Raw genomic sequence first — 21565 nt, forward strand, 5'->3', positions numbered from 1 at the left:
TAAACATTAAGTGTAGAATAAAACATCTGGTGTCTCTTTTAATTGAAAATCTCAGGTAGTAAGGCTTAGGAAAGATTACAAATGGATAGGAAGTTGAACATTTTCTAAGATTCATGAATCACTAAATTTCACTCGGTACAATCAACAGTGCCCTTCTGTTCATAATGATGAGCTTAGTTAGCTCTGTGAGCTCACACTGTGCTTCTAAATGTGTTATCTAATCTTCCCCAAACTTTTTGAGTGAGTCCCATTTTGTCCAATATGGTGGTGTGTGTGTGTGTGTGTGTGTGTGTGTGTGTGTGTGTGTGTGTGTATTTAGGTAAATTTCTCTACTCCATCTCTGTTTTATAAGACCCAAGTCTCTAAAGTCTGCCTTTATCCTCTCAACATTATAATTATGACTTGCCTTTTTGGGGGGAGGAGTATGTTTACAGAATTTAAAAATAAATTCAGCGCTCTCAGTTTAATAGGAAAAAAAGGAAAAACAAGGAAACAAGAGAAAAAAATTACTTCCTCTGTCATCATCACTACATTGGAGCCTCCATGGCTACTGACAATTCTAGCAAATTAATATCTCAAAGCCTAAACTAAATAGAAATAACTAAGCTTCTCTTCCTATTTGGTTGTCTGGTCAACATCTCCAGCTTATATTTGCTCTTCCTCTGTTCTCCATCATAACTTTGTATAATATGAGTGTTTTCTCACATGTCCAAGCTTAGGGGAAAACAAAATATTAAATAATAAAGAAGCCATTTTTGTGATCATCAGTTTCAGGTTAAAGAAAGCTCCTTCTTGAATGATGGCTGATCTTTAACTGTGACTTGGCAAACTATTAGACAATCAAATGTTGCTTGTGAAAGGAACATATATTCCAGGGAAAGAGTAACCTACAATTTCAGGGTATTCTTGTGTGTGTACTACCTCAATACTCATGAAGAGTTAATAAAGTTTTGCAGACTACCTCCCTTAATAAACCCATATTTGTGCCCAGAAGACAATCATATCTTTCACAACTGAAATCAGAAATGGTACTAGGGTCAAAAGGGTGTTGGGTGAAATTGATAGGTTTTTAGGCATACACAGTCATTCTTCTATTCTTGCAGTATACTTTTACTAAGCCCCCATTGTGTGAAGACACACATTAGGGGCTGAAAAATAAAAGGAAATGGCAAACACAATTTAAGTTGTGACACACATAACAAAAGCTCGCCTAGGTACTTGTCATATAGCATCTAAAGTCCTTCCACACAGTTGCAAGCTTATTTTATTATCCTAATTTTACAGAGGAGAAATCAATATTCAAGCAAATTGTCGGTTGTGGAGTTATTTGGCAATGTTTTTAAAATTCCTATTTAAACATCTCAGGAGATTTTGAACAATGAGATAAATGACAGGGGAATATGGCCTTCTAGATGTGGAAGAGTCAGCCTAAAGAGGAACAGAATATACTGCCTAAAAATAAACCCAAACACATTCTTGTTTTTGATAAAAATAACATTCAGATCAGTGGTGCAACACTAGTTTATTCACTCAGTGGAACTAAAGACCAGCCATTTGGAAATAAAATTTAAGCTCAATGTTTATTTCTTATAGCAAAGTAAATCCCAAATGAATTAAAGTCTAAATCATTAAAAATGGAACCATAAAAGAAGAAAAATCTAAGCAATTTTATTTGTAATTTGTGACACAAAAGTTGCAAAGGGAAATATGAATACATGTGACTAATAAAAAACCTGCCATACACAAAGTTAAAAAAATGGTAAACTGGGAACATGTTTTTGTAATATGCCACACAAAGTTATTTTTCCATAATTCAAAGAGCTTATATAAAATTGAAAAGAAAAAAAGTCGAGAAAAGTCCACAAACAATTAGTTTACAGAAAAAGAAGATCAAAGAACCAAAATTGTAGGAGGAAATACTGATCCTTTTCTCATAATTAACAAAGTGAAAATTAAATGAGATTCCAACTATCTCTTATGTCTTTTGCCTCTACAAAACCCTTTGAAGGTCATTAGATAAGAAATTATCGCAGAAACAGAAAGGCTGTAAATATCAGAGGCCACTAAATTAAATTGCTCCCTGAAGACTGAGAGGATTAAAACTCTAAGAGAACAGAGGAAGGCATTAGATGCTGTGCTTGGATGTACGGTCTACTGTTGAATCATTTCTCTGGGCATTTCACGGTATCTTGATAGAGATTCCATGCTGCATTTTGGTGTAAGCCCATATTAGGAATCTTGGAGAATTTATCTACTTAGACTTGCTTAAAGACTAATCTGGCAGTCATTAAACTCATAGAGACCTTAAAAATCTTCAAAATATAGCGGAAATAATGCAAATTTAAATGACCCTTTCTGAGGGGTGCCTGGGTGGCTCAGTTGGTTGTGTCCCACTTTGGCTCAGGTCATGATCTCAAGCTCCTGAATTCTAGCTCCTCCACTGCTCCCCCCCCACCCCCCCCCACCCCCCGCTGGCCTTGCCCCTGTCATCATTGGGCTCTGTGCTGACAGCTGGGAGCCTGGAGCCAGCTTCGGATTCTGTGTCTCCCTCTCTCTCTGCCCCTCTCCCACTTGTGTTTTCTCTCTCTCTCTCAAAAGTAAATAAACATTAATTTTTTTTTAATTTCCTTTTCTGACAAGTAGAAGAAATGATCCTAAGAAAGATCCTTATATGGTATTCAAGATTTGAAAGTATTTTTTGCCTACTTTAAAAAGTTTTTAAAAGTAAGTATTTCTTTTTTCATCATATGGTTCTTTCTTCCTTAAGCTCAAGAAAAGTTAATGACAGAAAGAAAGAAAGAAAGAAAGAAAGAAAGAAAGAAAGAAAGAAAGAAAGAAAAGGAAGGAGAGAGGGAAGGAAGGAAGGAAGGAAGGAAGGAAGGAAGGAACAAAGAAACAAAGAAAGGAAAGGAAGGAAGAAAAAGAAAGGCTAGTGAATTCGAACAGTTCTGAAAGATATGTTAAATATTAAGGTTTTAATCAGTGGTCTCCCAATATCCACTCTTGACCCTCATCTTCATCTAATTAGTCACCCATTTTAGAACTCAGTTCACAAGTCATTTCCTCTGAGAAGCTATTCCTGATGCCCTAACTTAAGCCAGACCCTCCAAACTTCTTATCTTTCATCATACCTCCTCCTTTCAGAATGTATTACAGTTATAATCAAACAATTGTACATTACACTACATAATTATAAAATTATTGTTTAACATCTGCTCTAAGATATAAACTCCATGAGAACAGATAACCTAGCTGTTTTATTCCCCAAACACATGCTGTTCCCTGCAATTTCCCCAAAGCCCAGCACAACTCACTGTACTCATTAATCATTTAATAAGTATGTGTTGAATGAACACTATAGTGCACAGAACAATGCTCCCCCTCCAAAGAGGTCCACGTCGTAATCCCCAGAATCTGTGAATGTTACATTACATGGAAAAGGGGACTTTGCAGGTATGATTAAGTTAAAGACCTGTAAATGAGGGAAAATTATCCTGGATTATCTGGATCAGCCTGATGTAATTAAAAGGGTCCTTCCTTATAAGAGAGAGGGAGGAGGGTCAGAATGTGAGAAGAAAATATGACAACAGAAGTAGAGTGATGAGGCCATCAGCTAAGGAGGGGGTGCAGCCATTAGACACTGCGGAGGCCACAGATTCCCCCTGGAAACTACAGACTGTTAGCCCAGCTGGCACCTGGTTTTAGCTTCCTCAGACTCATTTCAGACTTCTGACCTCCACGCTAGGAAATAGTAAATTTGTGTTGCTTTAAGCAAAGTAGAAAACTAACACAAATTAATTGTGAAACCTTGGGCAAGACTTATCTAGCAACCTGAATGCAAACAGAATAATAGTCAAACAACAACAACAACAACAACAATAATAATGATGGATTATGTTGCAAAACAATTGGCCTAAAACAACCCAATGACTGAACCACACTCACTATCTAACTAACCCAATGATTTGCTAGAAATCATGGGGTTAAAAAGTAGGACAATTTCCTATAATAAGAACAGCCCATAGAGTCTAGCGCTGGAGAGCTTCCTCACATACACAGACGCTAGGGAAGAAACAGTCAAAATGAAACAAAAGTGTTGGTTGTGAAGCCTTGGACAATTCCAGCACTGGCTCTTTGACTTTTTATCTCTAAAGTGGGATGAGAACTCTTAATCCCTGCCTGGCTGAGTTGGTATAAAGTATAGAGATGCAGCATAGACAATGCCTGGGCACAGACGTGGCAGCATTGAAGAAAGAACCTCTGTCTGTGCGCATTGATGCTGCTGGAGGTGATGGTGGTAAAATCAATGAAAATAATGTCAGGGGGAAAAAATATTGGGATGGGAAGAGTGCCATTTAAAATAATGCTGTTTAAAAAGCTGTTGTCTTGGGGAAAGGATGTGGATAGTATGATTAAATATATTGATGGTACTAATAGGAAAGAAAAACATTTAGCTAATGGTAAAATGAGTATGAGGAAGAGATATTCAGTTATCAAAGGGAATGGATTTAAATATAGTGGCTTTTTCTTTTACATTTTCCTTCCTCCCTTCCTCCCTCCCTCTCTCCCTTCCTTCTTCCCTCCCTCCCTCCCTTCCTTCCTTCCTTCCCTCCCTTTTATCCCTAGAAGAAGAAAGTGGGATAAACTGACTTCATTCTTTCCACACATCTAGAAATCATAAATGCCCTTCAGAGCTGGGAATTGTCAGAACATGAAAATCAAATTGGGCTTTGGTGTGCCTTATCCTACATATTGGAAAATAGCCCCTGTAGGATACAGCGGAATGTAGATACAATAATAGATGAGCAAATCCTACCCAAAAGCCAGATATGACACTATTTGATAAAACCTTACAAACAGAGGAGCTTCCTGCCTTTGTCTTTTTACTGAATTGAAGTCACCTCAAAGCACTTTTCCCCCCTTTCTCTTGGCTCCACTAGTCTGCCTTACTCGGCAGTTATTTATGTACTCACTGCCTCCAGTGGGTGGTCAAATCCTTGGAGATAGCTTCTCTCAAATCTGGCTCCATTTGTGAATCAACTTATACAATTAAATTTAGAGGTGTGGAAAAACCTGTTCTAATGAACTTTTAGAAAAGATCCGAATAGATCAGTGATCTTCCCCCACCCTCAACACCTCCCCACCCCTGCATAATGCCTGCTCTTGGACAATAAAAAACATGCATCTAAAATCTTCGTTTCACTTCCCAGGGGCTTTCTCCTTTGTGGGAACCTGTCACTGCTGTCAAAAGTGTGAAGTGAAAAAAAGGCACTTTCTGTAATTTTTAAATCTACTGCTGCTATAATTGATAGTAGAGAACACAATCACTAAAAATTATTCACGGTAGAAACTTGTGCCTAAAAATACTATTTCTCTTTACTTCCTTCACTCCTAAGTGTACCAGAATTTAGTTCTTTAACATCACAAAACCTGAGAAGATCCAATTAATGAATGTGTCTTGTCCAATTCACCAATACTCCCAAAATGTCAAGAGAAATTATACTGAATTCTGGAGAATCCCGGTACACTATCTTGTTTACATTTTCCCCTACCATAGACAATACAATGCTATGCTTTGGCTGAAACATTTAAATGTTTGGGAAATGCTTTTCTACATAGTACTTCTTACCACAAAGTGGCTGAAAGCCTTGAAAATACTAATGTGTGTTATGGCTCTCTCAGAGGAGTATTTCGTTCGCAGATTTCCCAAACTTTTTTAACTTAAAACAACTTTCTTGTCTAGCATACCTATTAACATCCCCCAGAGGGGGATTAAAAGCATGGGTTTTGTGCCAAAAGGGTCTGAACTGAATCTGGATTGTGCCACTCATTGGCTCTGTGACTTTGAACTTTATCCACTCTAAGACTTAATTTACCTCATCTATAAAATAGGAATAATAATAATTATTACTTAACTCTTGGTACGTTGTATTCTAATTACATTTTATTTCCGATCTTCTCTCCCAGGTTATAACACCCTTGTTGAGAAGATTATGTCTCATTCACTATTACATCCCTAGTATGTAATATGTCACACAACATAGACAAACAATAAGTGTTTGTGGAATGAATGAATAGAACGAATGATTGCACAAAGCAATGACTGACTGAACGTCTATTTCTTTCTCTTTCACCATCAGTCACATGCTGGCTGTTATGCTTGTACATGAGTTTCACCACAGGTGCGTAGGTCCCTGGTATACAGAATCAGTTCTCTCCCTGACCATGTGATCCTTTGCGTTAAACCATCCACATTCCATGTGAATTTCCCTTGCCATTCCCTTAAGCCTCAATGAAACCTTAGAAGTCAAATTTCCTTGCCTGTGTTAAAATTTTGGGCTTATTTCATTCTTAGAAAACGGTGTGGCAATGGTGGGAAAGGAGTTGAACCCTAGAGACTTCAGTACCATCAGCTCTGCTTGCAGAACGACCATGGTTACAATATGTAACCTCTCTCTTTTCTCATCTGTAAAAGGGAAAAATAATGCTTTCCTCTCAGGGTGGCTTTCAAGATCATGGAAACAATAGCATACATTTTTGGAGGCTGATGTTGTAATTACTGTAATTTTTCCAGCTATGTGTTGGTGGCATAACAACCCAAAATAAATATGTCAATTGTTAACACTAATGCCATGCTTACTATATGCAAAGCACTATTCCAAGTGCTATTTTGTTCAGTAGTCACACACGCAAATGCTGTTATGATCCCCATTTTGCAGATGAGGAAAGTGAGGCTTGGAGTGCTTAAGTACCTTGCCCAAAGTCCCACAACTAGTAAATGGCAAAGCTAGCATTCACACCCACAAACACTCTAGAGTCCAAATGCATTTCAAATAGAAAATAACAACGGAGACCATGACCTACTAGATATTTAAATATCTTCCACTGAAGATCAGTAGTTACCAAGCCTCTCCTCTTGTCTGAAGACTTTGGCCTGGCTCTGGTTTGGAGGAACACTTAAATCATTCTAGACGAAAGTGTTCCATGAACTACCATAGATTTGTATTCCTATGTGCTCTGATGATGTTGCAGATGGTCAGCCTCTCTGTTCTTGTAGCCTACTACGACACCATGCCCTATTGTCCTTGGAATTTCCCAAGTTCTTGAGTAAAGAAATCCAATATATGTATCCATGGTTCTTCAGATTCTAAGCTTCCATGCTGAGGGCTTATATCTTGTAAGCCGATGTGAGGGCCTCCTTGGTAACCCACTCATGAGGATGTTAAATAGACCCTGAAGGGAATTTGAAGTGGGAATAAGGGGGACGCTATAACCAGAGGGAGAAAGTAATGAGAAACTGGAAGGAGTTAACCATAAAAATTTCAGGATCAAATGAGCACTTCAGAACCAAGCCCCTCATTGTTGATGGAGAATCTGCCCATGCCTCAGAAGATTGCTCTAGCCAAGTCATAAACACCACTATGGCTTCCAACCAGCAAAGTTTTATAACCAGCTCACCATCTATTCACAAGTTCTCTCTCCAACCCCCAATTACAGTTGCATCTGCATTCTGGAGTTTTAATTTTCAGAGGACAGAAGAGTGGTCTTCATACTTTAGAAATGATGCCTTAAGCTGTACATTGCCAACAGTGAAAGGTTACCGGGGAGAGATAGCAATTATCTTCATTTGCACATTGCTAACAATTTGCCCATTTGCCTATCATGATGACAAGCAAAAAATGAGCTTTTCCAAATGTCTTTGAATCCTTACATCCATTTTCTTCTGGGGGAAAAAGATCAGGCCTCGTATCTAGATTCTCTTTTCTGTGTTGGCATTTGTGCACTTGAACTGTGGAAGAAAGTGGTGCTCTGGTTGAGCCAGTCTAGATGAACCTGCCCTCGGGCTCCCAGGGGCAACCCCAGAAGCATCGTCACTCACAGCACTAGGGGGTCAGAAGGCATTTGGTGAAGCACTTGCCACTTGGCTTTTTGTTTGTTTGTTTGGATTGCTTGTCTTTGTCCCTCACTACACATTGATCCCCTCAGAGAACTGAGCTGGATGAAACTCAGATTACGTCTCTGAAGGGGATCCAAGCAGCTTGTCCTATGAAGACTCTGCCAAGGCCATCTCTCTGGCCCCTTGCACTTGGCAATGCTCATTCCTGGTCTGTCTCCTCACCAGACTGGCAACTCTGGGAGAGCAGGAATGTCTCTTCACCACCAGATCTCCAGGGTCCTCACTGCATCTCTATGCTGGAAGCATATTTTTGTTTTGTTTCAGTAAGAAACAGGGCAACATATATTGAGTTCTTCTTTACAAAGCATTTATTGCTGAATTTGTGCTCATTATTGAAAATTTAGAAAACACAAGAAAGAACCAAAAGGAAAAAGTTGTCACTCACAAGTATGATGGCCAATTTCTTTGCAAGACTTTTTTTCTGTGCATGTAAAATCTAGTAGCCTGTTTTCCTGGGTTAACATAATATCATAACTATTTTCTTTCACTTTTTATTTCCATATGTGTTGAGCACCTAGCATGTAGCAAGGACTGTATTAGGCTTGAGCTGGGCTTTAGAACAAAAGAGGTATTTCCAAGGCAGAGAAGCAGAGGGCATGTAATTAAGGCAGAGGGGCACCAACAGCATGTTTCAGTATCGCAGAGAATGACTTTTAGGCTAACGAGAGCAGCCAAGAAATGGCACCACAACAGAAACTTGCACTTAGATCTAGTGTCCGAGATGATTAGATCTCTGCCCGAGATGCTGACTTTCCAGAGAGTTTCCAGGATTTGTCAGAATTTCCAGAAAAAGCCAAAATTGCATTCATGCATCTATGTTTTTAAAGTGAGGATTTCAATGGTCTGTTTTGTCCCTGTTGTCAGCCGATCAGAGTGGACGCTGGGTGTGGTGATGGAGCCCAGTCTGCAGGTGCCAATAAGGCTGTACCACAACTTTGACCCTTTGTGAACTGATCCTAAGGAAGTCTAGGGAGTCCTAGGGAGAGGCTGAACGACCAGACCTGTGGTGGGGACACTCAAGGGCTCAGGGGCACCATTGTTCACCAACCGACACGTTAGCGTTTCAATGTTTTAAGAAACATACATTGTACGAGAGCATCCTGGTGACCAGACTGACCTGGAGAGCAGCCTCCTTTCTCAAGTAGCTAACATGCGCTCTTAGATGTCAGCGGTCCTGCTGCCTCTGACACAAGAGCCATGGTTTGCCATCCTTTGAACTTGAGCTGGAGGAGTGTGATTTGGGGCAGAAACCAGGGAGAGGGTTTCAGAGCCAGCCCGGAGAGGCTGTGCTGTGGCTGGCTTTGCTACCTTCCTTCCTGAAGCCCCTGCTGGAAAATCCATTCCAACCCAAGTTCACACTGAGCGTTCATTCCTCTGCCCACATTCACCCAGCATGGCTGAGGTCTTCAGAATACTACGGAGCTCTGTAATGGAAGAAGGTGTCTCCCAGGAGGGAAGAATCCACAACAGAGTCAAGCAGGGACACAAGTCCTGAACATGCATTAGCAACAACGGTCACGTCTCCCAAGAGGCCTCTCCTGCTGGTAGCCACCTCCAAGGTCCCATTCCAGTACCTGTTTTTTCTTTTTCTTTTTAAATGGCTATTTATTTATTTTGAGAGGGAGTAGGGGCAGAGAGAGAGTGGGGGGCGGGGAGAGAATCCAATTAGGCTTTGTGCTGTCAGCACAGAGCCCATCGTGGGGCTTGAACTCACAAACTGTGAGATCGTGACCTGAGATGAAACCAAGTGTCAGATGCTCAACTGACTGAGCCACCCAGATGCTCCTGGTACCTATTCTTTCTGTTTAAATGCAGGGACAATGTCCTCAGTTTCCTGCAGTAAGAACCATGACACTCTTCCCTAATCCAGCTTCCTTATCGATTAGGATAAGGGGAAATCTAGGGCTGAAAGACCAAAGTTTCCTAACCAACTTATCAATTATTGAGCTGGGGATTACTGGGGAAGGCTCTGGCCTAGGGCTTTACATGAATGATGTCCCATCATCCTCACAGCACCCTTATGAGGTAGGTGGATATCAATTCCCATGTTGCAGATGATAACAAGAGGGCTTTCTTACATGTGAAGGACCTCTGTGGATACCGAAGGGCTCAGAGTATAACTTGCTCAACTAATAAACAGCAGAGCCGGGGTTTGAACCCAGATGTGCAAACCATCACCCATACTCAGGTCTCACAGAAAGCAGCACGAGGAAGACTGTGGCAGGGTCAGGACGTGTTGGGAGCACGAAAGCTCTGGGAAGCAGTGCTGGGAGCAAAGACCCCCCCCCACCCCTCACCCCCAGGGCTACTTATCCCCCAGACTGCCCACAAGTCTACAAAAATGGAATTCTATAACAATTGTTACTGGTCACAGTTAGCAAACTCTTTATACTTTCAATGTAAACTAAGAAGATGCACTTGGATGCTCTAGAAATGGTGAAAAAACGGGGATGTTGAACTGGAAGAGGAGGTGAACAAGAGACGGGGGTGTTACCTTGCATTACGCAAGTTCACCGTTGGCCACCTCCTGCCGTGGTGCCTCCGGACCCAAGGATCGGTTACTTAGAGACATCAGTAGCTCAGCAGGCAGAGGTTCAGACTATGTCTCTCCAGACACTGGCGCTGCGATCATCAGCCAGTTTCTTAGCTTTTCTGCTTCTCAATTTCCTCATCTATAAAAAGGTCATCTCTCTCAGAGCTGTTGTGAAATTAAATAAGACCGTGTTTGCAAAGTACTTAGCATGGCATCTGGCACAGAGCAAATCCCTTAATAAAGATGGTTATTAGCATGAAATTGCCTTCTTGTGAATTATTTTATCACAAATGTACGGGATAATCTCTTCACTGCAAACTTACAGACTTTAAAGATCCTAACTTTGGAAAAGACATAGAAAGGAAAGATGAGACACAAGCCGTAATGTTGTCTAACTTTGTTTTTGTAGGAGCCATGGAAATTTACACTAGAGAAGGCGAGACAGATTGTCAAGAAGTCCCCAGCTCTGGTAAGCAACTGAGGAGAGTGCCTCTGTTCTCCTTGACGCATCGGTCTTCCCCCACCCCTGCTCGCGTGCCCCAAGACCAGGGGCTGCTCCAGATCCAAGCCCGCTCCCACCATTGTTGCAGTGACGTTGAGGTAGGAAGGTGAGCCCCTCCCCCTTTTTCCGCAGTAGTGTTTCTCAATCTGGGCACTCCGGACATTGGGGCTAGTTACGCCTTTGTTGTGGGCATCCCTGCCCCCCACCCACTAGACGCCCGCAGCCACGACGCCCTTCCCCAGTCATGGCAACCAAAACTGTCTCCTGCATTTGCCAAAAGTCCTCTGGGACTCACAGTTGAGGAGCGCTGCTCTCCAGTAGACCATTTTGGAGGAGGCTGTATCCTCCTGCCCCTCCACTTCCTAAATACTTGCCCTTGAGCTGAGCCTCGGTTTTCCTGTCAGCAAGATAGAGACAGCAGCATCGTTCCTTTCTCAAAACACAGGTGTGAGGACCAACAGAGCTGATGTGTGGCACGCCTGGAACTTACCAAGCACTTAATCCATACCACGTTTAGTTTAAATCATTTATCATGGAGTCAAGTATGGGACTTAGGCCCTAAATGCAAATCAGCCCCAACGCAAAAAGGAAGCAGAAAAGAAAACCTTTAAAGAACCAGGTTTCCCTCGAGGCTGAAGGTCCCGGCAATAAGGAAGCATTCATCAGAGATGAGAAGGCACTGCCCGGCCCTCGTCCTTGGCTTCTGTCTCGTCACCTTGCTCGCCACTCACCCTGATGCGATACATCTCAGGTGGTATTGATTTGGCAACACAGAAATAAGGAGGAGGAAAAGCCCTTACGGCTCGCCTTGCCAGATCTAGCAAATAAAAATAGGGGATGCTCAGTTAAATTTGAATTTCAGATAAACAGTGAATAATTTTTAGTGTAAGTATGTTCAGTGCAATATGTTATCTGGCAACCCTGCTCATGGGGGGCAGATGGGTTTTGATGTAAGGCTGAGACGTGGTGAATGGCACTATTCGGGCATTTCTACACAATCAACTAATCAATCACAATGTCTGTGTTGCCAATCATTATTTAATTCAGTGAGTAATTAAAGGCTAACAGCAGCCAGTTTAGCTAATCTGCTTAAGCCATTGAACAAGAAATTGAAACACCACATGAAACCCTTGACCACCTTCAGAACTCTAAACAAAACTAGAGAACAATACAGTTCTTTCCTTCTTCTCAACATGCCTCTAGAAACTTACTCTCCCAGCGTTGTTAACTTCACTAGCAAAAACTGCCTTGGCATTAGCTCAAAGGCTAATTAGGATTTTACAATTTTTCATTTCTGTCATCAGAGTTGCAAGCGTAAATCCATGGAGCAGGATTCCAGTAATTCCTTGTGAAAAGCCAAAAAAAAAAGTTTTGGTTTTTTTTTCACCCAACAACAATACGAAACTCCTCAAAAACCTCTTCCAATGTATTTACCCTCTGGACTTAAGCGATCAAGGAAAAAGGAATCAGAAAATGCAAATAAGTGTCTCTGAATTACTGCTCAGATGATATTGGCTGCCAATTAATTCCACTGTGATGGCTGACATACCTGCAGACCCAGCTAGGATGCAGAAAGCAGCACACAGTAGGTTGCATGTCATTTCAGCGCAATCTGTTAGACTGGGGGGAGGTTAAGTATTGTTGAAGGGGATGTTCCAGAAAACATCTGCATCTCAGTGAGGCTGGCAGAAAACTGAGCATCTAAGGGCTTAGAGTACCTGAGTTATGGAATCAATTTATTTAACTCTCACAAAAATTCATACACAATCAATAATATTTTTGTTATCAACCCCATTTTACAGATGAGAGGAGTAAAGACCAGATATGTTAAATAATTCACTCATTCCATATAGCTAGTAAGTGAGAAACCCATCATTTAAATCCATATCTAGCTACTTCTGAGTTCCTACCCTCTCCACTATGCCAGTAGCTCTCAACCAGACCTCCTCAGTACTAAATTTCAGGAAGCACCATTCACATCCCAGGCTATGTAGATATTAAAACTGTGCAGTGCACGACCTGTGCAGCTGTACATGACATCCCTGATTGAAAACCTACCAACTTAATAGAATCATCCTCCCCAGTGCAATTAAACCCAAGCAAAATAATACATGGCAAGGGCTGCAAAGTACTTCACCATGCGGAAATTCAACTTCAGTTTGGCTGTGTATGCAAGAATAGTTTTTCTCTCCCCTTTGGCCTTCTGTTTACCCCAGTCACCACATTTTTTCTTTATTCAACCCCTGTGTATTGTTCTGTACTCATTTAACACCCTGGTGTGTGGAAAAGCTCAAGATACAAGCAGAAACCAGTTTAAATAGATGGCTAAGTGAAGATGCTACATGACCCCTGTGCCCAGGGACAGCCCAGATTGAGACTTTCACTTAAATGGGATTACGTGCAGCCAGATGCAATATTTTAAAACCATTGCTGAATCAATCACAGCCTACATTTTGCCTCTGTCTAGCAAAGTTCAAATTGAAAGGAAGGGGCTGGCACACTACAAGGGAGGGTTGCAGAAGTAACATCCTTCTGTGTCTGTCTCATTCCTCTTTGCAAGTAAATTAGAAGAGGTTAGTCTTTCCCATATCGTGGACTGAAAGGACTGGGTTATTAAGACCTCTGTCTCAATGGGAGGAGTTCGGGGTGGGGTTGGGGGTGGGAGACGTCCCCGGGCAAGCCCCATGATCTATTGTCCACATCCTAGACTGAGTTTCTGCCCAATGAATGTCAAAGACAGCTGAAGCCTTCAGGTTGAATTCTGATAGTGAACAGCTGTGCAATTATAACATTTTATTCTATTTTACCTCTTGTGCGATAATTATAAGACTGTCCATATAATTTTTTTTGATGAATTGGTTACATCTGTGTTAAAATCTACCTTGTCATTAGGTTAATTAGACCAAGGCCTTCAGATTCAAGTAAATATTAAAAGATGTAGCTCGAACATTCAAATGCAACCTGACTTTGAACTCTGAATGTGTCTCTATTTCTAAACTGCCACCAATGTTTCAGTATAATTTTATGCTGGCTTTTGTCTGACAGTCTGTCTACAGCCGGGTCTCTGGACTCAACCTTGAAACACCCCTCCTTTTCACAACCACCCCCTCCTTTCATCTTTACAACCATGGTTCCCAACCAGTGGCAACTTTGTCCTCCCCACCCCTCCCCTGAGAACATCTGGCAACATCTGGGGACATTTTGGGTCTGCTTGCATCTAGTGGCTAGACCCCAGATATACTGCTAAACATCCCACAAGGCACAGGACAGCCCCACAACAAAGAATTGCTCAGCCCAAAATAGCAGTAGTGTTGAGATTAGAAACCCCAGGATCAGGCCTCAGGGTGTTTATCTGCCAACAGGTCCATCTGCCCCAGCTCACCTCCTCCAGGACACCCTCTCACCCCCAGAGTTATCTTTCTAAAATACAAATGTGATCTCTCTGCATAATGTCTTCAGGAATTCCCCACAGGATAACACACAGTGCAGCATCCTAGACTTGTCCTAATTCTCCTTCCCTCCATGGTTCACCATGTCCTCGTGGCTCCCTACACACCAGCCAGGGTGAAACATTCGGCCGCCCCCCGAGGGGCCACACCCAGCATGATGATACTCCCATGGCGTCACGTGGGAGGCTCCCTGTGCCAGCAGCCATGCTTCTCCTGCTTTGGTGATGGTTCCAGTAACCTGGGACCATGGTGAAATGTGGACTCTGCTGTGGGGCCTGAGACTCTGCATTTCCCAAAGCTCCCAGACAAGGTCGGTGCTCCTGGTTGGTGATCACATTTGCATCAGCCAGGAGCTAGAGCAGTGGTTCGCAGACTTCAGCGAGCACCAGAATGACCTTGTGCAAGCTTTGCAAACACTGGTTCCAGGGAACCACCCCAGGCTTTCCAATTCCTTAATTGGATCAGGGTGGGGCTCACACATTGCACCTGTGGCAAGTCTGTGGACCAGACTTGGGGTCACAAAGCCTAGAACATCTACCTTCCTACTTGACTTCTGGCTCATCTCCTGCCTCCTCCTCTGGGTTCCTAGATAGCCACGTTAATGCCTAGACCCCTGCAAACCTCACAAAGCATGCTAAGAGCTGAGATACTCACCCCTCCACCCCACTAGACGGTGACTGCCGTGAGGACAAGGACAGCCTCTTCTGTCTCTGTGTCGTGCATATGGATGGAGGCACCAATCAGGATTGTTTCTCTCATCCTAGAAAGTTAGGCAAACTTCACAAAGATACTTAAAAACTTCATTTATAATGTGAAAAGGAGGTTGCCTTGTTCTCCTCTGCCAGGGTTAATATATCACCAACACCATTGATACAACTCATAGCCACCTGAAGGACTCTGTAGGCTGGCAAAATCAACGATCTCTCCTCCTTCACTGATAAACGCTACTTTCTAACTTTTCTACCGTGTTGTCTTTTTCTTTCATCTGAGGAAAACATCATGGAAACCACAATCACTGTAAGAGTACCACCCAGTGAAAAGCCAGGGCTTTTAATTTGTCCCACAGCTAGAGAGTTCTGGAAACTGCTGTCTGAAATCCCTTGCTCAGGAAGCTTGAGGAATTTCATCTGCACACCTCACCTGCCCCCACTTCCTGCCCACCACCCCCGCCCCAGGGAAAGGGGACTTCCTTCTTCCTTCTCCCCAAGCCATGTCTCCCCATTAGTCTTTATTTTCTCTCCTAATAGGCTGGGCTTATTCTATTTGAAAATGTTCTTTGTTTCAAACCCTTTCCCAAAGCCCTTGAGTACAAGGAGGGAGAGGAATGTTGTTGCCCAAGTGGGATGGACCACGAGGGGCCAGATCCTCTAGGGAAGAGGTGGAGGATACGTGAAGGTAGGAGTGGCTGGCTGTGTGAGGAAGGGGGAGCCTTCAGGCTGAGCCCCCAGCAAGAACAAAGGCACAGAGACGGAGTGAATGTGGAGTGTGGGCACAGAAACAAGAAGTAAATTAAGTTAAATACAATGGCCCAGTTTCTGAAGGAAAGAGGGTCCAGAAATCCAGACTATAGGGCCGGCGGGAGAAGAAGGGCCTTTACAAGTTGTGGGGCCAATTCCTTGAACTAAGCAACTTTTTGTCATCTTTTTTTTCTCTCCAGAAATATTCCAGAAGCAGTGCTGATATTTGTTCCCTCCCGTTTTTGGCCAAGATCTGTCAGAAGATTAAATTGTATGTATACTATTTCTATCTCCCCAAGTATTGGCATGAGATGGCATCTTTGGTTGTCTCTGTTTTCCAGTGACTGAAATGATCGCCAGATGTTAAAAGCGTCTTCCTGAAGGGGAAAGTGTTTGTTGCTCATGACTTGTACAGAGACTAAAGGACAAATGAGCTCTGAACAAGTCATTTCGGAAATACACTGCATAGTAGTTATCTTTGAACCTTAAGGCCTGACTTCTATCCTGGGCTGGGACCCGTGAATCTTCTGGGCAGCCTGGTGCACACCCATGCTGCATGTGGGGACAGCCCCTCCTTGCTGTGTAAGACACAGTCAAGGCTGGCAACTCGTCATGGAAGGGACTCAACATCTTTAGTGCAAGGCACTCATGAGGCTAGAAAGGGACCATTTTATCACAGGGTGCAGCCTATTACCTAAAGACTCTGACTCAGATGTGTCTGAACAGGGTTGCAAATACAGAGACAATGTCCCTGGGGCATCTAGGTAGCTCAGTAGGTTGAACATCGGACTTCGCCTCAGGTCATGATTTCACGGTCTGTGGGTTCAAGCCCCATGTCAGTCTCACTGCTGTCAGGACAGAGCCCGCTTCACGTCTTCTGTCCCCTCTCCCTCTGCTCTTCCCCCGCTTACGCTCTCTCTCTCAAAAATAAACATTTAAACAACAACAACAAAAACACTGTCCTGAATTCCCATGACCTCCTGTCTCCGTTTAAAATCCCATACCCCAGCTCTACTCTGAGTCTGAGGTTGTGCTGGGTGTCATAGGAATCACTGTCCAGAACTTTAAAAGATGGAACGGTGTGCTAAGAGGGTCACATAGTACACGGACGTTGCTCTAGGTGCTGGACATGGAGCCTGCAAACATTTCAGTACCCAGTCCTCGCAATTCCATGAAGTAGAGATTGTTATTATTCCATTTCACAGTGAAGGACCCTGAGTCTTAAAGAGATAGCTTCTCTCGGCAGCCAGGTGTATCTGGTCCTGCCTGGCTCTCCTTGCGAGGGCTTGGAGATGAATTGGGCTGCACATCTGGACTGAGAGGCTACAGTAGTTTCTTAGGGTAGCTGTAATAATATACCTACAAAACTGGGTGGCTCAGAACAACAGAAATGTATCCTGTCTCAGTTCTCAAGGCTGGAAGTCTGAAAGCAAGGTGCTGGCGGGACTACTCTGAGACTCTGCTCCCTCTGAGATTGCCTCCAAGATACTGGGTCAGATCCTTCCTTGCCTCTTAGCTTCTTTTTTTGGTAACTTTTTAAAAGTTTATTTATTCTTGAGAGAGAGACAGAGTGTGAGTGGGGGAGGAGCAGAGAGAGAAGAAGACACAGAATCTGAAGCAGGCTGAGCTGTCAGCACAGAGACCAACACGGGGCTCAAAGTTACGAAACGGTGAGATCATGACCTGAGCCAAAGTCGGATGCTTAATGGACTGAACCGTCCAGGTGCCCCAGTTTGCCTCTTAGCTTCCGGTAGAGCCGGCAATCCTTGGTGTTCCTTCACTTACATGTGCAACACTCAATCTCTGCCTCCAGCCTACATGGCCATCTCCCCTGTTTGTCCACCTTTTCCTTTTATAAGAACAGCAGTCATATTGGATCAGGGTCCAGCCTAATGTTGTCATCTTAACTCACAATATCTACAAAGACCCTATTTCCAAACAAAGGTCACATTCACAGGGACCCAGGGTTAGAATTTCAACATGACTCTTTGTGAACATTCAACCTGTAATAAGAGGCACTTTTCCTACATTTCTCCATCCTTCATCTCATGAGTTTCATGGCAGCTACATCCACTAAACATCTTCCCTCTCCTGTGAAATTTCCCCAGGAGAGGACAAAACTATCTTCTGACCTATATTCAAAGCTTCTTGGAGATCCAAGAGTTGAAAAACTTTTCCTGGTTCATCTGCCCACATGAGCTCCTGCAAGCCAGCTGTGCAAAGTGCTGGCCTGGGTCCCAGAAACAGTATCAACATGACTTTTCATGAATAGGGGTGGACACAGCACCAGGACGTGGGCAGTGGAGGGGAAATAGAAGACATGAAAGAAAATGCTGGAAGGCTGAGATGCAGCCAGCTCCCCAGGTCCCCAGTCATTTCATCATGCCTAGATCTTGCTGAATTGAGACACCTGTCCCCTTCTTGCTGAAGGCATCATTGCATTTTCTATGTCAAACGTGGGCCAGCAGGATCCAAAGTGACAACTCTTCAATTGAACCACCTTTGAAAAATTGAATTCAAGAGCATCTGTGGCCAGGGATTTTCCTGGCCCAATTTAAAAGGGAAATTTTTCTTTTATGAAAAAGCAAAAGCAGGGTGCATTTTCTTTCTAAAAATCATTGTGCTTTGAATATAATTTGCACCAGAACACAATTTATTCAGTGCTTTATGGTTTACAAAGCACATTTAAATGCAGCCTCATTTATTCTTCAAAACAACCTGTGGCTCAGTAATAACAATAACTGAAAGTTGGATAACTGGACAGTAAGGTCTGTGCACCAGGAACTCTTGTCAATGCAACTTTACAAGGCAGATGACATTATTGTCCCCTATCTAAAGAGGTAAAGTCTTTTTCCCAAGGTCATGGAGCTAGTAATAAATAAATCTGACATTTGAATCGGCAGCCTGATTGCAAAGGCCATTCTCAGAGCCACCCAATTGTCTGTCCCTTGACTCTTAGCCCTACTTTTAGATGAGCAAGTAGGTTCTAGCACACTGAGTGTCTGAGCCACTAAGCACAGTGAGCAGGTGGTAGAGACAAGACCTACGTGTCTTCTACTAGATAATCCTTTGATAGAATCCCTTCCTGCAGGAATGCCTTCCTGTTCTGTGCCTCTCCCGCCCGCATCCTGTTTGGTCTAATGCCTGCCAAATACAGTGAGGTATCTCCACCGTGGGAAGTTCTCCAGCTCTGCTACTAGACGTTGGGCTCGCCCTTAGTACCCTGAGCTCACCGGTGCCTGCTCCTGCATCAAGCTCTGGTACTGCAGCTTCCCATCAGGTTCCCACATACCCACAGCTCCTGGAGATCAGGGACACCATTCTCAGCAAAACTTTTATCCTTGTACTTACCACAGTGCTTTGCAATTAGTAGGGCATAAGTCAAGAAAAGACACTATTTTATTGTGTAAGATACCAGACTACTACCTACCATGGGGACAATCAAGTTTTTTGTTGTTTTTGTTTTGTTTTGTTCTGGTCAGCATTGACAGTGCCTACATACTATTTTTTATCGTAACAATGGCAAGTCAAGAGAGTCCCCTCTTAATAATCTCTTCTTTGTATTTAATTTCCATATGCATTAACCCACCTATGGATCATTTCACGTAAACATGGACAGACTATCCTATCCTATGTTAATTCCCTGTAGTTCATCATTATTTTCCTTGCCTTTTTTAGTTGTTCCTTCTTCCCCATGACCTACTCCTTCCAACCATGTCAGTCCCCATCCCCACGACCAAGGTGAGCCATGGTGTATTCTTTCCTGGTTTTCTCTGCTCTCATTTCATCTTGCAGGGATGCGTGTAATGCAGCCACATGCATATGAAACAGACCCATTCCCAGCCCTGGAGTGCTGCCTGGGACTCAGTTGTGAGGCAGCTACATGTGGAAACTTTTTTTCTCCCTAGTTTGCTTTTGTTGTAATGCCCCAGTTTCATGAAATGCTTTTAGGGAGTTTGAACTTGAATAGCTACTCTATTATGTAATGCATAATATTCACCTGCAATTACAGTTGCTCACTGGATCAAGCCTGCTAGCTCAACAACTGGCAGTAATGAGCAATGGCTCTATTGGAAATATATTTTACATTCGTCCCCGAGTGGGTGATTAGCTGCTCCAGCCAACAAGACCATTGTTGTAGAATATTGTGTCCCTGGAAATCTGAAAACCTGAAGAGGGTCCATGGATTGGATTTGAGATGGCTCCAGAAACTAAAATGTCATAAGAGCAGATGCCTGACTCCTGTTTGCCCAGCCCTAGAAACTATCCTTGGAATAACTGTTACCACTGCACAAAATAACAAAAAGAGCTCATGTTTTGTGAGTGTTTACCACATCCTTGGCATGGATCTTCACGCTTCACATGGACCACTCACTTGGTCTTTACCACAGCTCTAGGAAGCAGACACGGATACTGGCCCCATTTTACAAATGAGAAAACACAGGTACAAAAGATGAAATGATCTGTCTAAGGTTATATAGCAAGTAGACAGCAGACCAGGGATTCAAACCCAGAGAGTCTAATTTCAGAACCCAGAACTATGTTAAGAGGCTTCCTATGACTTTTCTTCTAGAACTCTGCTATGTTGTACTACGTCTCTGCTAGAACATTCTTCACCCAATTACATGCTTTGAAAATGCTTTCTCATCCTTTAAATCTCAACTTAAGATCACTTCCTCCCTTGTATAGTATTAGAAGTGTTTTCCCTTTTGGTGCACAACACTTTATAGCATTTTCTCCATCATACTGTCGTTATCTATTGATGCATTGTTTACTCCTACCCATCATTAAGCTCTTCTAGAAATATATTCTCCCCTAATATCTAGTATCATGTCTGGTGCACAGCAGAGATTCCAAAAATGCCTGTGGGATGAATGAATGAATGAATGAATGAATGCATGTTCCAGCATACAACTAAACACCTGTAAGGATATATGAAGTATCAAATTTAGATACAGTTTTGCACAGGTAATGTTAGTGAGCGTCAAACAATGTCTTATGTAAAACCTTGGAGCCGGATGTGATCGGAAATTCAGAATTTTCCGGATTTTAAGAAAAGTGACATATGGTGCATATACCTTACATCACCTAACACTCTCAGTACCTTCTGAGAAAACACATTTGTATTTCAGCAGTGAAATGTATAAATATTCACACTAAGTAGGGTAAAGCCTATGAATTGCCTTCTATCAGTTCAGGTCAAGTTTTCCACCAATGAATTTTCTGCAAAGTTAAAAAAAAACTGTTTTCATAGCTGTTTGGATTGGAGACTATGAATAAGAGATTGTGGAGTTTATATAAATTGCAGTTTATGCTACTTTGAATGACCAATCAACCCCCTTGTGTCTAGAATGTATAGTTTTGAGGGGCACCTGGGTGACTCAGTCAGTTAAACGTCTGACTTCAGCTCAAGTCACATGGTCCCTGAGTTCAAGCCCCGTGTCAGGCTCTGTGCTGACAGATCAGAGCCTGGAGCCTGCTTCGGATTCTGTGTCTCCCTCTCTCTCTGCCCCTCCCCTACTCGGACTCTGTCTCTTTCTCTCAAAAATAAAATAAAAACATCAAAAAAAATTAGAAAGTATGGTTTTGGTTAGTTACTTTGAGCCTTTAAAATAAGCAGATGAAGTTTAATTTAATGAATTCACTTTCTAATTCTAGAGGCAACTC

At 42.7% G+C, this 21565-nt stretch overlaps 1 protein-coding gene across 3 annotated transcripts in view; it reads left to right on the forward strand.

The window, feature by feature from the left end:
* AOAH (acyloxyacyl hydrolase) overlaps nucleotides 1-21565 on the forward strand; it is a 166881-nt gene that overhangs the window by 47641 nt on the left and 97675 nt on the right. For all 3 annotated transcript variants that reach the window (XM_015065023.3, XM_015065022.3, XM_053218225.1), the window contains exons 6-7: nucleotides 10900-10959; nucleotides 16099-16169. In XM_015065023.3, the coding sequence (XP_014920509.1) occupies nucleotides 10900-10959; nucleotides 16099-16169 (131 nt within the window). The remainder of the gene's footprint in view (nucleotides 1-10899; nucleotides 10960-16098; nucleotides 16170-21565) is intronic.

This window comes from Acinonyx jubatus, chromosome A2 (assembly GCF_027475565.1).
Source record: "Acinonyx jubatus isolate Ajub_Pintada_27869175 chromosome A2, VMU_Ajub_asm_v1.0, whole genome shotgun sequence".
Classification (NCBI taxonomy): Eukaryota; Metazoa; Chordata; class Mammalia; order Carnivora; family Felidae; genus Acinonyx; species Acinonyx jubatus.